Consider the following 15,269-nt stretch of genomic DNA (forward strand, 5'->3'; position numbering starts at 1 on the left):
GAATAACTTATCTGTAAGAAATATGTAATGGCATTTTTGTGAAATTTTGATGAAAAGTGCACTGATATAATTTACGTTAGCCAACGTTAGTAGCTAACCGTTGACGAACGTTGCTAACGCTAGCTAGCTATCCAAGGTATAAAACTGACTGCATTAACGTTAGCTACACATAGCAATTTGTAGCCGGTAGACTTCAAAGCTGAATATTCACCATTAATCCAGCTGATTGCGTGCATTTATATCCCTCCAGGCTTTTGTAGGCTTTCAAAGACTCCAGAGTAGGAAGAATGAAAGTTGATAGAGAGTTGTAAATATTTGGATAGAGAAGGTCAGGGAAGCCTTCCGTTTCACTCGTAAAGGTCGTAAAAATAACTACGGGAGCATTATATGGATCACTAATGCTTAATCGATCAAGTTTTGCTTTATAGCTGCCTATGTCTTTTGAATTAAAGTGCACAGTGAACTCGTGCTGGCAACGTTCATTTTAGCCACTACTTTCCTGCCAAAATGGTGACGTAAATAGTAAAGTCACGTGACGTCCGGAGCTCTATAGCTACTTTCCTTACTGAGGAGTTGGCAACACTGGTGGAGAAGCTGCCCCGGTAAATTGTACTACTACAGTACAGTACTAGACTACTGCTGTGTTCGTCTTGGTAGCGATTGCCTTGGTTGAATTTGGTGTAACGTTCCGTTGTACGGTTTAGGCTGAAATTAATTATTTTCATGAACAGATTGACAAAGTTAAGGCTGTGGCAATGAAATTGCACAGGTTAGTAGTCAGATAGTTTCACCTATTGAAAGACTTGATTTCAGTAAGGGGAGTGACAAACATTTTTTGTCGCCGTTTGACTTCCTAAAAAGCTGTGGAGATGTTTTTGTTAGCTACTAGTGTGTCTCGCGTAGGCTACAGTGTTGCAGTGAGCTACACTTGAAATCACAGGTAATGATAATTTGACCAACAAATTGTTTACTTGTAATGTAATGTCATAATAAATCCTACAATGAAAATGTATTTGTGAGGAATGTTTATTTTAACGATTGAAAACAGATGCATCATAGACCACTGTAGTATGTGTTGCCCGGGCAACAGAGGCTAATGTCATGATGCTAATGCTTCAGTGAAATAGTAGACTACTGTTTCAGAAAGTAGATGTACTTCCTTAATAATATCAGCAGAGCTGCCAACTCTCACGGTTTTGCCGTGTGACACACGCATTTCAAACATTTCTCAAGCTCTCACGTCACACATTGTATATCTCACGCTGAAAAGGCAACGCCAAACAAGTAGCCAAGCTAACGTTGTAAACAGTAACGGACGAGACGCAGGTTAACGGAGTGAAGCATCATTGACGCGCAAACAGCCGTGTAAACTCGCCTGGGGGGGGGGGGGGGGGGGGGGGGTTGCTACCAAATCTCACGCCAAAGTTTTTGGAAAAGTTGGCAGCCCTGTATCAGCTTATACTGTACATTTCACTTCACAATTGTGTTTCATATCACAAAGTAAAATGAGTAAATAGTTATCACCTGGCCTCTTTGCTTGTGGCGTTTCTGCAGCTGCCTTGCAGTAAAGCTATAGTTAGTAGTGATGTGTCGTTTGTGAACGATTCATTCATTTTCAACGAATCATTAGTATGACTCGGGAGTAACGAGTAGTCTCAGAGAGCTATTCGTTCATTTTCCCGTGGCCGAAAAAAAAAAAAAGTTAAAATAACAAAACCTATAATTATCACTTGTGAACAAATATAATTGATGTCTTACTAAACCTAGTCACGCGAAAGTGAACGAGGTAAACGCATCCTTTCTGTTTCCTCTTCTGAGCCTATGCAGGTCACATGAAAAATAATCAAAAGACCCGTACCTGAAGACCCAGTCAAAATGAACGAATCATTTCTGTTTCCTCGAGCTACCAGTACTGAGCCTATGCAGGTCACGTGAAAAATCATCCAAAGACTCGTACCCAGGGGATTTGGGGCATTTTTTTGGGCCGCTACCCATACGGTTAGCTGTGTTGCTCATTCCACGAATGCACGATCCTTACAAGTTGTACCTTGTTGTAAAGGTGACTAATCAGGCTTTCCAACGATATAAAATACAATACCAATTGGTATTATTGAAGGGGAGGAATAATCGACCGAAATAACGTTTCAGAACTTTTTTTGAGGGGTTTATATGTGAGAGCTTCACAGCGGTCAAATGAAGGCGCTCTGCGTTTCTAATGTTAAGAGAACCTGTCCTTTAAATATTTTCAAATCTGAAGCAGCAACATGTTGAGGTATTTGGTATAAAGTAGGCTGTTCCTTATACAATGAACAGACTTTAGGCCACATTGAAACAGACTCCCGGTTGCACTGAAACAAACTTCAGTGCACACTGAAAATAGTCTCCTCTCCCACCTTCTCTCTCTCCCCCTTCTCTCTCCCTCTTCCCCCTTCTCTCTCTCCCCCCTCTCTCTGCCCTCCATTCTTTCTCTTGCCCCTTCTCTCTCTTTCTCCCCCCTTCTCTCTCTCTTCTAAATTAATAAATTACTATGAATGACATCAGTACAAAAGTGCTAAAGAACAAGTGATGAGTGCATGTGTATGAATGTTTCATGGGGTAGCACAAGTGATGAGTGCATGTGGAGGAGCATGTTTTTCAGTAGTTTTGCCCTAGACGGCCTCTCATACTAAGCTCTAGGGCTCCTTTCTATTCTATTCTCCTCAACTCAAATCAATATTAGAGATGGGATCTGTCTTGAGTTTGTAACACACTCTTAGTAAAACTAGGGATTGGAGAATAAGAGAGGAAGAGGGGGAGAAAATGGGAGGGAGGGAGGGAGGGGGGAGGGATGGAGGGGGGGAGGGATGAAGGGAGGGAGGGGAGAGGGAGGGGGGAGGGAGGGAGGGGGGAGGGATGAAGGGATAAAGGCTAGGAGGGGGTTCCTGCATCTGTCTGGAGTCCCCCCTCTTCAGAGAAGGAGACATTCTAAACAGGTCAAGGACAGACACCCCCCTTCATAAATGATAGTTTCTAGTAAAGTGACAACTCTGCCATCTCTTCCTCTCTCCTTCCTCCTTCCTTTTATCCTTCCCTCCCTTCCTCCCTTTCTGAGCCAGACTTGCGAGTGTTGAAGTGTGTGTGTGTGTGTGTGTGTGTGTGTGCAATCATACAATTGTGTGTGTGTGTGCATATCCCCTAGTGGTACACAGACCTCCTTAGAGTGTTTCCAAGCTCAGGGCCAATCAGCAGTGAGAGAGGAATTGGGTCAGGACAAGGGTGAACACAGGAAGTTCCCATAATGAGCTTGTGTGTGTTGTGTGAGAGTATGTGTGCGTGTGTTCTGTGAGAGTATGTGTTTTGTGTTTGTGTGTGTGTTGTGTGAGAGTATGTGTGTGTGAGTTGTGTGAGAGTATGTGTGTGTGAGTTGTGTGAGAGTATGTGTGTGTGAGTTGTGTGAGAGTATGTGTGTGTGAGTTGTGTGAGAGTATGTGTGTGTGAGTTGTGTGAGAGTATGTGTGTGTGAGTTGTGTGAGAGTATGTGTTTGTGTGTGTGTGTGTGTGTGTTGTGTGAGAGTATGTGTGTGTGAGTTGTGTGAGAGTATGTGTGTGTGTGTGTTGTGTGAGAGTATGTGTGTGTGTGTGTGTGTGTGAGTTGTGTGAGAGTATGTGTGTGTGAGTTGTGTGAGAGTATGTGTGTGTGAGTTGTGTGAGAGTATGTGTGTGTGTGTGTTGTGTGAGAGTATGTGTGTGTGAGTTATGTGTGTGTGTGTGTGTGAGTTGTGTGAGAGTATGTGTGTGTTGTGTGAGAGTATGTGTGTGTGAGTGTGTATTGTGTGAGAGTATGTGTGTGTGTGTGAGTTGTGTGAGAGTATGTGTGTGTGAGTTGTGTGAGAGTATGTGTGTGTGAGTTGTGTGAGAGTATGTGTGTGTGAGTTGTGTGAGAGTATGTGTGTGTGAGTTGTGTGAGAGTATGTGTGTGTGAGTGTGTATTGTGTGAGAGTATGTGTGTGTGTGTGAGAGTATGTGTGTGTGTGTGTGTGAGAGGTGTGTGAGAGTGTGTGTGTGTGTTGTGTGAGAGTATGTGTGTGTGAGTGTGTATTGTGTGAGAGTATGTGTGTGTGTTCTCTGTAGACAATATGGCAGCTTCAGTTCAGTTCAGATCTCACTGAACACCAAATCCTCAATAACCACTCATTAGTTTCACTGAGCTGTATTTAAAAGACAAAAATTATCCCTCCCTCCCTCCCTCCTTCCCTCCACCACCCTCTGCCTCCCTCTGCCTCCTTCTACCACCCTCCCTCCTTCCCTCCACCACCCTCTGCCTCCCTCTACCACCCTCTGCCTCCCTCTACCACCCTCTGCCTCCCTCTACCACCCTCTGCCTCCCTCTACCACTGTCTGCCTCCCTCTGCCTCCTTCTACCACCCTCTACCACCATCTGCCTCCTTCTACCACCCTCTGCTTCCCTCCACCACCCTCTGCCTCCCTCTGCCACCCTCTACCACCCTCTGCCTCCCTCTACCACCCTCTGCCTCCCTCTACCACCCTCTGCCTCCCTCTGCCTCCCTCTACCACCCTCTGCCTCCCTTTACCTCCCTCTGCCACCCTCTGCCTCCCTCTGCCTCCCTCTACCACCCTCTGCCTCCCTCTACCACCCTCTGCCTCCCTCTACCACCCTCTACCACCCTCTGCCTCCCTCTACCACCCTCTGCCTCCCTCTGCCTCCCTCTGCCTCCCTCTACCACCCTCTGCCTCCCTCTACCACCCTCTGCCTCCCTCTGCCTCCCTCTGCCTCCCTCTACCACCCTCTGCCTCCCTCTGCCTCCTTCTACCACCCTCTGCCTCCCTCTGCCTCCCTCTGCCTCCCTCTACCACCCTCTGCCTCCCTCTGCCTCCTTCTACCACCCTCTGCCTCCCTCTACCACCCTCTGCCACCCTCTACCACCCTCTGCCTCCCTCTACCACCCTCTGCCTCCCTCTACCACCCTCTGCCTCCCTCTGCCTCCCTCTACCACCCTCTGCCTCCCTCTGCCTCCTTCTACCACCCTCTGCCTCCCTCTGCATCCCTCTACCACCCTCTGCCTCCCTCTGCCTCCCTCTACCACCCTCTGCCTCCCTCTGCCTCCTTCTACCACCCTCTGCCTCCCTCTACCACCATATGCCTCCCTCTGCATCCCTCTACCACCCTCTGCCACCCTCTGCCTCCTTCTACCACCCTCTGCATCCCTCTACCACCATATGCCTCCCTCTGCATCCCTCTACCACCCTCTGCCACCCTCTGCCTCCCCCTGCCTCCCTCTACCACCATCTGCCACCCTCTGCCTCCCTCTACCACCCTCTGCCACCCTCTGCCTCCCTCTGCCACCCTCTGCCTCCCTCTGCCACCCTCTACCTCCCTCTGCCTCCCTCTGCCACCCTCTGCCTCCCTCTGCCTCCCTCTACCACCCTCTGCCTCCCTCTGCATCCCTCTACCACCCTCTGCCTCCCTCTGCCTCCCTCTGCCTCCCTCTACCACCCTCTGCCTCCCTCTGCATCCCTCTACCACCCTCTGCATCCCTCTACCACCCTCTGCCTCCCTCTGCCTCCCTCTACCACCCTCTGCCACCCTCTGCCTCCCTCTGCCACCCTCTACCTCCCTCTGCCTCCCTCTGCCACCCTCTGCCTCCCTCTGCCTCCCTCTACCACCCTCTGCCTCCCTCTGCCTCCCTCTGCCTCCCTCTACCACCCTCTGCCTCCCTCTGCCACCCTCTACCACCCTCTGCCTCCCTCTGCATCCCTCTACCACCCTCTGCATCCCTCTACCACCCTCTGCCTCCCTCTGCCTCCCTCTGCCTCCCTCTACCACCCTCTGCCTCCCTCTGCCTCCCTCTGCCTCCCTCTACCACCCTCTGCCTCCCTCTGCATCCCTCTACCACCCTCTACCTCCCTCTACCACCCTCTGCCTCCCTCGGCATCCCTCTACCACCCTCTGCCTCCCTCTACCACCCTCTGCCTCCCTCTACCACCCTCTGCCACCCTCTACCACCCTCTGCCACCCTCTGCCTCCCTCTGCCTCCCTCTACCACCACCTGACTCCCTCTGCCTCCCTCTGCATCCCTCTACCACCCTCTGCCACCCTCTGCCTCCCTCTACCTCCTTCTACCACCCTCTGCCTCCCTCTGCCACCACCTGCCTCCCTCTACCTCCCTCTGCCTCCCTCTGCCTCCCTCTACCTCCCTCTGCCTCCCTCTACCACCACCTGACTCCCTCTACCACCCTCTGCCTCCCTCTACCACCCTCTGCCTCCCTCTACCACCCTCTGCCTCCCTCTGCCTCCCTCTGCCTCCCTCTACCACCCTCTGCCTCCCTCTGCCTCCTTCTACCACCCTCTGCCTCCCTCTGCATCCCTCTACCTCCCTCTGCCTCCCTCTGCCTCCCTCTACCACCCTCTGCCTCCCTCTGCCTCCTTCTACCACCCTCTGCCTCCCTCTACCACCATATGCCTCCCTCTGCATCCCTCTACCACCCTCTGCCACCCTCTGCCTCCTTCTACCACCCTCTGCATCCCTCTACCACCCTCTGCCTCCCTCTGCATCCCTCTACCACCATCTGCCTCCCTCTACCACCATCTGCCACCCTCTGCCTCCCTCTACCACCCTCTGCCACCCTCTGCCTCCCTCTGCCTCCCTCTACCACCATCTGCCACCCTCTGCCTCCCTCTACCACCCTCTGCCACCCTCTGCCTCCCTCTGCCACCCTCTGCCTCCCTCTGCCACCCTCTACCACCCTCTGCATCCCTCTACCACCCTCTGCCTCCCTCTGCCTCCCTCTGCCTCCCTCTACCACCCTCTGCCTCCCTCTGCCTCCCTCTACCACCCTCTGCCTCCCTCTGCATCCCTCTACCACCCTCTGCCTCCCTCTACCACCCTCTGCCTCCCTCTGCCTCCCTCTACCACCCTCTGCCTCCCTCTGCCTCCCTCTACCACCCTCTGCCTCCCTCTGCATCCCTCTACCACCCTCTGCCTCCCTCTGCATCCCTCTACCTCCCTCTGCCTCCCTCTACCACCCTCTGCCACCCTCTACCACCCTCTGCATCCCTCTACCACCCTCTGCCTCCCTCTACCACCCTCTGCCTCCCTCTGCATCCCTCTACCACCCTCTGCCTCCCTCTGCCTCCCTCTGCCTCCCTCTACCACCCTCTACCACCCTCTGCCTCCCTCTGCATCCCTCTACCACCCTCTGCCTCCCTCTACCACCCTCTGCCTCCCTCTACCACCCTCTGCCACCCTCTACCACCCTCTGCCTCCCTCTGCATCCCTCTACCACCCTCTGCATCCCTCTACCACCCTCTGCCTCCCTCTGCCTCCCTCTGCCTCCCTCTACCACCCTCTGCCTCCCTCTGCCTCCCTCTGCCTCCCTCTACCACCCTCTGCCTCCCTCTGCATCCCTCTACCACCCTCTGCCTCCCTCTACCACCCTCTGCCTCCCTCTACCACCCTCTGCCACCCTCTACCACCCTCTGCCTCCCTCTGCCTCCCTCTACCACCCTCTGCCTCCCTCTGCCTCCCTCTGCCTCCCTCTACCACCCTCTGCCTCCCTCTGCCTCCCTCTGCCTCCCTCTACCACCCTCTGCCTCCCTCTGCATCCCTCTACCACCCTCTGCCTCCCTCTACCACCCTCTGCCACCCTCTGCCACCCTCTACCACCCTCTGCATCCCTCTACCACCCTCTGCCTCCCTCTACCACCCTCTGCCTCCCTCTGCCTCCCTCTACCACCCTCTGCCTCCCTCTGCCTCCCTCTGCCTCCCTCTACCACCCTCTGCCTCCCTCTGCATCCCTCTACCTCCCTCTGCATCCCTCTACCTCCCTCTGCCTCCCTCTACCACCCTCTGCCACCCTCTACCACCCTCTGCATCCCTCTACCACCCTCTGCCTCCCTCTACCACCCTCTGCCTCCCTCTGCATCCCTCTACCACCCTCTGCCTCCCTCTGCCTCCCTCTGCCTCCCTCTGCCTCCCTCTGCCTCCCTCTACCACCCTCTACCACCCTCTGCCTCCCTCTGCATCCCTCTACCACCCTCTGCCTCCCTCTACCACCCTCTGCCTCCCTCTGCCTCCCTCTGCATCCCTCTACCACCCTCTGCATCCCTCTACCACCCTCTGCCTCCCTCTGCCTCCCTCTACCACCCTCTGCCTCCCTCTGCCTCCCTCTGCCTCCCTCTACCACCCTCTGCCTCCCTCTGCATCCCTCTACCACCCTCTGCCTCCCTCTACCACCCTCTGCCTCCCTCTACCACCCTCTGCCACCCTCTACCACCCTCTGCCTCCCTCTGCCTCCCTCTGCCTCCCTCTACCACCCTCTGCCTCCCTCTGCCTCCCTCTGCATCCCTCTGCATCCCTCTACCACCCTCTGCCACCCTCTGCCACCCTCTGCCTCCCTCTACCTCCCTCTGCCTCCCTCTGCCTCCCTCTACCACCCCAACCCCTCCAGCTAATCAGCGCTGCCCCCTCGAGGCTGGTCCCATACTGGGAGTCACAGTGGGACTGTCTCCCTCTCAGCAGGTCTGCCAACAACAATAATGGCAGTCATGGCACGAAAGTCACAGGTTCACAATAAAAGTTTTCTCAACACAACATTTTTACCAAAGAAGTTTTAGCAATGCCAAATACTCATATAACTTATAGCAACACCACGCTTTCACAATAAAAGTGATTGTGATCCGATCACAATCAGATTGAGATATGATAGAGAGAGAGTTATATATGAGAGAGATTAGAAATATGTTATATAGATACGCGAGAGATATGTCTGTCCCCCGTCCACACATCCACTGTGGTGTGGGGGGTTTGAGCTGTCAGCACCTGCCTGGTCGTCGGTCTGCCAACGCTGGACCTGGTTGCCAACCGGAAACCAGTCTCCATGACGGGCAACAGCGAGTTTCCCGGTCCCTTCCTACATCTACCAGGTCGAACAATGGATTTTGGTGTTTCAAAACCCATTGACACGTCCCTGCTGTATGACTATGTTAAGCCTGTGTTCTGCTCCTCTCTTTCACCAACCGTCTCTGGAGGAGGGGATCCCTCACTGAATTGCTCCTCCCAAGGTTTCTTAAATTTTTTCTCCTGTAGTGAGTTTTTCTGGGAGTTTTTCCTTGTCTTCCTTGAGGGTTTAGGTTGGTTGAGGGGCAGTTCTATGGGCATATGTGAAGTCTTCTGTGACATGCTTGCGTGTAAAAAGGGCTATACAAATAAATGTTGATTTTATTTGATGTGTTTGAGAGAGAGGTGAGAGATATGTAATATAGATATGGGAGATATTAAATATATGTAAGAGATAGGAGAGAGCGATAGGGGTGAGAGAGATAGAGAGAGAGAGAGGTAGTGTAGTACAGTACCGTCATTGCAGAGCGGGCCTCCGTAGGACGTCATGCTGCAGTCACAGGTGAACCCCTCCCACTGCTGAAGACACACCCCCTGGTTAGAACAGGAGTCCTCCTGACAGGTGGTGCTGGGGCCTGGAGGGGGGGGGGGAGAGGGAGGGAGGGAGGGGGGGGGGAGGGAGGGAGGGAGGAGGGGGGGGAGAGAGGGAGGGGGAGGGAGGGAGGGGGGGGGAGGGAGGGGGGGGGGAGAGAGGGAGGGAGGGGGGGGGAGAGGGAGGGAGAGGGAGGGAGGGAGGGGGGGGGGGAGAGGGAGGGAGGGAGGGGGGGTGTACATTAGTTAAAGGTGTGACTCTTCAACTCTTTCTACTTCGTAACAAACCCCTGCTGCTCCTCCCTCCTAGCAGGCTGTGACCATGGCTACAGTTCAGCACACCTACACACACACACACACTCACACACACACACAACACAGACAGACACAACACAGACAGACACAACACAGACAGACACAACACAGACAGACACAAGACACATCAAGCCCCACCAGCCTCTCCTGTACTGTGATTTGTTTCTCTCATTCCACAAATAAACAAACACAATGATTTGACAATCATGCAAAACCTTAAATTAAGAGCACAAGACATCACCATAGTTGTTTTAAAAGACGTTTAAAGAATAATTATGTTTCTGTTAAAACCATTATATTTATTTTCTGTATTTATGTTGCATTAGTTAGATCCAATTACATCACAACACAGCCACATCCTAAACTCTATCCACCAATCAGACAAATACACCTTACTGTAGAGGTGGGACATGGGGAGCTTTTACCCAATCAGAGACCAGTCAAAGACCACTGGTAGCCATGGTCTGTTGACAGAATCTGTCTGTCTACTTGTCAGTCTGCTTGTCTGTCTGCTTGTCTGTCTGCTTGTCTGTCTACCTGTCTGTCTGTATACCTGTCTGTCTGTATCAGGGTAGGTAGTGCTAATGGTGGAATGCTGGTAGGATGACAAGCTCAGTGAAGAAGTTAGTCAGATTATGTAGCATGCATATTAAAACAGGGATTATGATATTAAGAATGAACTGATTACTGAGAAGCACACAAACCAGTACCAGGGAGTCACAATGACAGTTTAAATATATGTTAAAGGTCTTATTTCATATCATTTGAAGGGAGTTTATTATTCAACATTTTATGTTTATGAATAGTGTTTATAATATGTTTATGAATGTTACTGGTGCTAAAGCACCCATTTTGTATCCATTACAATTTATGACATTATTATCACTTTCTTACTGATAACTGGTCAATATCTTGGTTAATGTGAACACATTGAACAGGAGATATTTTAACTCCTTCATATTTTTTAAACAAGTCACAAAGAGATGTTAAGCATGCTGCTATGTGGTGCCATGCAGCTCATGTCCTGGACTGTGAGAGGAGGAGGAGGAGGAGAGATGGAGGAGGAGGAGGAGAGATGGAGGAGGAGGAGGAGAGATGGAGTTGGAACAAGAGGGGGAGAGGTGAAGGGAAGAGGAGGAGGAGACATGGAGGGAGAGGAGGACGAGGGGTGAAGGTGGTGAAAGAGGAGTTTAGGAGAAATGCAGAGAGAGGAAGAGGAGAGGAGGAAGAGAGATTCAGGGAGAGGAGGAGGAGAGATGCATGGAGAGGAGGAGGAGAGATGCAGGGAGAGGAGGAGGAGAGGAGGAGGAGAGATGCAGGGAGAGGAGGAGAGATTCAGGGAGAGGAGGAGGAGAGATGCAGGGAGAGGAGGAGGAGAGATGCAGGGAGAGGAGGAGGAGAGATGCAGGGAGAGGAGGAGAGATGCAGGGAGAAGAGGAGAGATGCAGGGAGAAGAGGAGGAGAGGAGGAGGAGAGATGCAGGGAGAGGAGGAGGAGAGATGCAGGGAGAAGAGGAGAGATGCAGGGAGAGGAGGAGGAGAGATGCAGGGAGAGGAGGAGGAGAGATGCAGGGAGAGGAGGAGGAGAGATGCAGGGAGAGGAGGAGAGATGCAGGGAGAGGAGGAGGAGAGATGCAGGGAGAGGAGGAGGAGAGATGCAGGGAGAGGAGGAGAGATGCAGGGAGAGGAGGAGGAGAGATGCAGGGAGAGGAGGAGAGATGCAGGGAGAAGAGGAGAGATGCAGGGAGAAGAGGAGGAGAGGAGGAGGAGAGATGCAGGGAGAGGAGGAGGAGAGATGCAGGGAGAGGAGGAGGAGAGATGCAGGGAGAGGAGGAGGAGAGATGCAGGGAGAGGAGGAGGAGAGATGCAGGGAGAGGAGGAGAGATGCAGGGAGAGGAGGAGGAGAGATGCAGGGAGAGGAGGAGAGATGCAGGGAGCGGAGGAGGAGAGGAGGAGGAGAGATGCAGGGAGAGGAGGAGGAGAGATGCAGGGAGAGGAGGAGAGATGCAGGGAGAGGAGGAGGAGAGATGCAGGGAGAGGAGGAGGAGAGATGCAGGGAGAGGAGGAGGAGAGATGCAGGGAGAGGAGGAGGAGAGATGCAGGGAGAGGAGGAGGAGAGATGCAGGGAGAGGAGGAGAGATGCAGGGAGAAGAGGAGAGATGCAGGGAGAAGAGGAGGAGAGGAGGAGGAGAGATGCAGGGAGAGGAGGAGGAGAGATGCAGGGAGAGGAGGAGGAGAGATGCAGGGAGAGGAGGAGGAGAGATGCAGGGAGAGGAGGAGGAGAGATGCAGGGAGAGGAGGAGAGATGCAGGGAGAGGAGGAGAGATGCAGGGAGAGGAGGAGGAGAGATGCAGGGAGAGGAGGAGAGATGCAGGGAGAGGAGGAGGAGAGGAGGAGGAGAGATGCAGGGAGAGGAGGAGCAGGAGAGATGCAGGGAGAGGAGGAGCAGGAGAGATGCAGGGAGAGGAGGAGGAGAGGAGGAGGAGAGATGCAGGGAGAGGAGGAGCAGGAGAGATGCAGGGAGAGGAGGAGCAGGAGAGATGCAGGGAGAGGAGGAGGAGAGGAGGAGGAGAGATGCAGGGAGAGGAGGAGGAGAGGAGGAGGAGAGATGCAGGGAGAGGAGGAGCAGGAGAGATGCAGGGAGAGGAGGAGCAGGAGAGATGCAGGGAGAGGAGGAGCAGGAGAGATGCAGGGAGAGGAGGAGATGAGGAGAGATGCAAGGTGAGGAGGAGGACAGATGCAGTGAGAGGAGGAGAAATGCAGGGAGAGGAGGATGAGGGGAGGAGAGATGCAGGGAGAGGAGGAGGAGAGGAGGAGAGATGCAGGGAGAGGAGGATGAGAGATGCAGGGAGGGTTCAGACTCTGTATCCAAAGCTCTCTACCTTGCAAGTCAGCTTTCATCAATGCTACTGTCAGCAAAACCATTAGGAGCGGAAAAGGCAGAATATACCGTCTGTTAGTAACAACAGCAGAGTGAAGAAGAAGAAGAGAGGGAGAGAACAAGAGAAAGATAGAAGCTGAGAGAGAGGGGGAGAGACAAAGGCAGAGAGTGAATGAGAGAGAGACAGAGTTGAGGGCAGAGAGAGAGCGGTATGAAACAGATACGAAGATATATGCCTGTAAACAGAGAGAGGGAGGGACGGAAGGAGGGAGAGAGGGAGAGCAGGATGGAATAGCAGAGAGAGAGACAGAGAGCGAGAGAGAGAGAGAGAGAGAGAGAGAGAGAGAGAGAGAGAGAGAGAGAGAGAGAGAGAGAGAGAGAGAGAGAGGGAGAACAGGATGGAATGGAGGGATGCAGGCTGCCATGGGACACGTTCACAAATGAAAACAGACATGTTGTATAGATATGTAGTATAGATACTGTAGTATAGACACCATGGTATAGATACTGTAGCATAGATACAGCAGTATAGACACCGTAGTATAGATATGTAGTATAGATACTGTGGTATAGATACTGCAGTATAGCTATGTAGTATAGATACTGTAGTAAAGATAATGCAGTATAGATATGTAGTATAGCCACTGTAGTATAGATATGCAGTATAGACACTGTATCATAGATAATGTAGTATAGATACTGTAGTATAGACACCATAGTATAGATAGTGTAGTATAAATACTGTGGTATTGATACTGTGGTATAGATAGTGTAGTATTGATACTGCGGTATATATATACTGTAGTATAGATACTGTGGTATAGTGTAGCATAGATACTGTAGTATAGACACCATGGTATAGATACTGTAGCATAGATACTGCAGCATAGACACCGTAGTATAGATATGTAGTATAGATACTGTGGTATAGATACTGCAGTATAGCTATGTAGTATAGATACTGTAGTATACATAATGCAGTATATATATGTAGTATAGCCACTGTAGTATAGATATGCAGTATAGACACTGTATCATAGATAATGTAGTATAGTTACTGTAGTATAGACACCATAGTATAGATAGTGTAGTATAAATACTGTGGTATTGATACTGTGGTATAGATAGTGTAGTATTGATACTGCAGTATATATATATATATATATATATATATATATATATATATATATATATATATATATATATATATATATACTGTGGTATAGATACTGTAGTAAAGATACTGTGGTATAGATACTGTAGTATAGATACTGTGGTATAGACACTGTGGTATAGATAGTGTAGTATATATTTTTGTGGTATAGATAGTGTTGTATATATACTGAGGTATAGATAGTGTGGTATAGATAGTGTTGTATATATACTGTGGTATAGATAGTGTGGTATATATACTGTGGTATAGATAGTGTTGTATATATACTGTGATATAGATAGTGTTGTATATATACTGTGGTATAGATAGTGTTGTATATATACTGTGGTATAGATAGTGTGGTATAGATAGTGTCGTATATATACTGTGGTATAGATAGTGTTGTATATATACTGTGGTATAGTTAGTGTTGTATATATACTGTGGTATAGATAGTGTTGTATATATACTGAGGTATAGATAGTGTGGTATAGATAGTGTTGTATATATACTGTGGTATAGATAGTGTTGTATATATACTGTGGTATAGATAGTGTTGTATATATACTCTGGTATAGATAGTGTGGTATAGATAGTGTTGTATATATACTGTGATATAGATAGTGTTGTATATATACTGTGGTATAGATAGTGTTGTATATATACTGTGGTATAGATAGTGTGGTATAGATAGTGTTGTATATATACTGTGGTATAGATAGTGTTGTATATATACTGTGGTATAGTTAGTGTTGTATATATACTGTGGTATAGATAGTGTTGTATATATACTGAGGTATAGATAGTGTGGTATAGATAGTGTTGTATATATACTGTGGTATAGATAGTGTTGTATATATACTGTGGTATAGATAGTGTTGTATATATACTCTGGTATAGATAGTGTGGTATAGATAGTGTGGTATATATACTGTGGTATAGATAGTGTTGTATATATACTGTGATATAGATAGTGTTGTATATATACTGTGATATAGATAGTGTTGTATATATACTGTGGTATAGATAGTGTGGTATAGATAGTGTTGTATATATACTGTGGTATAGATAGTGTTGTATATATACTATGGTATATATAGTGTTGTATATATACTGAGGTATAGATAGTGTGGTATATATAGTGTTGTATATATACTGTGGTATAGATAGTGTTGTATATATACTGTGGTATAGATAGTGTTGTATATATACTCTGGTATAGATAGTGTGGTATAGATAGTGTTGTATATATACTGTGGTATAGATAGTGTTGTATATATACTGTGGTATAGATAGTGGTGTATATATACTGTGGTATAGATAGTGTTGTGTATATACTGTGGTATAGATAGTGTGTTATAGATAGTGTTGTATATATACTGTGGTATAGATAGTGTAGTATATATACTGTGGTATAGATAGTGTAGTATATATACTGTGGTATAGATAGTGTTGTATATATACTCTGGTATAGATAGTGTGGTATAGATAGT

General features: G+C 49.7%; 1 protein-coding gene across 13 annotated transcripts in view; it reads right to left on the reverse strand.

Moving 5' to 3' along the window:
• The window catches only part of LOC134021842 (neurexin-1a), a 242,827-nt gene that overhangs the window by 100,002 nt on the left and 127,556 nt on the right, over positions 1-15,269 (reverse strand). For all 13 annotated transcript variants that reach the window (XM_062462916.1, XM_062462914.1, XM_062462913.1 and 10 more), the window contains one exon: positions 9,353-9,472. In XM_062462916.1, the coding sequence (XP_062318900.1) occupies positions 9,353-9,472 (120 nt within the window). The remainder of the gene's footprint in view (positions 1-9,352; positions 9,473-15,269) is intronic.

The sequence above is a fragment of the Osmerus eperlanus genome, chromosome 6, assembly GCF_963692335.1.
Source record: "Osmerus eperlanus chromosome 6, fOsmEpe2.1, whole genome shotgun sequence".
Classification (NCBI taxonomy): Eukaryota; Metazoa; Chordata; class Actinopteri; order Osmeriformes; family Osmeridae; genus Osmerus; species Osmerus eperlanus.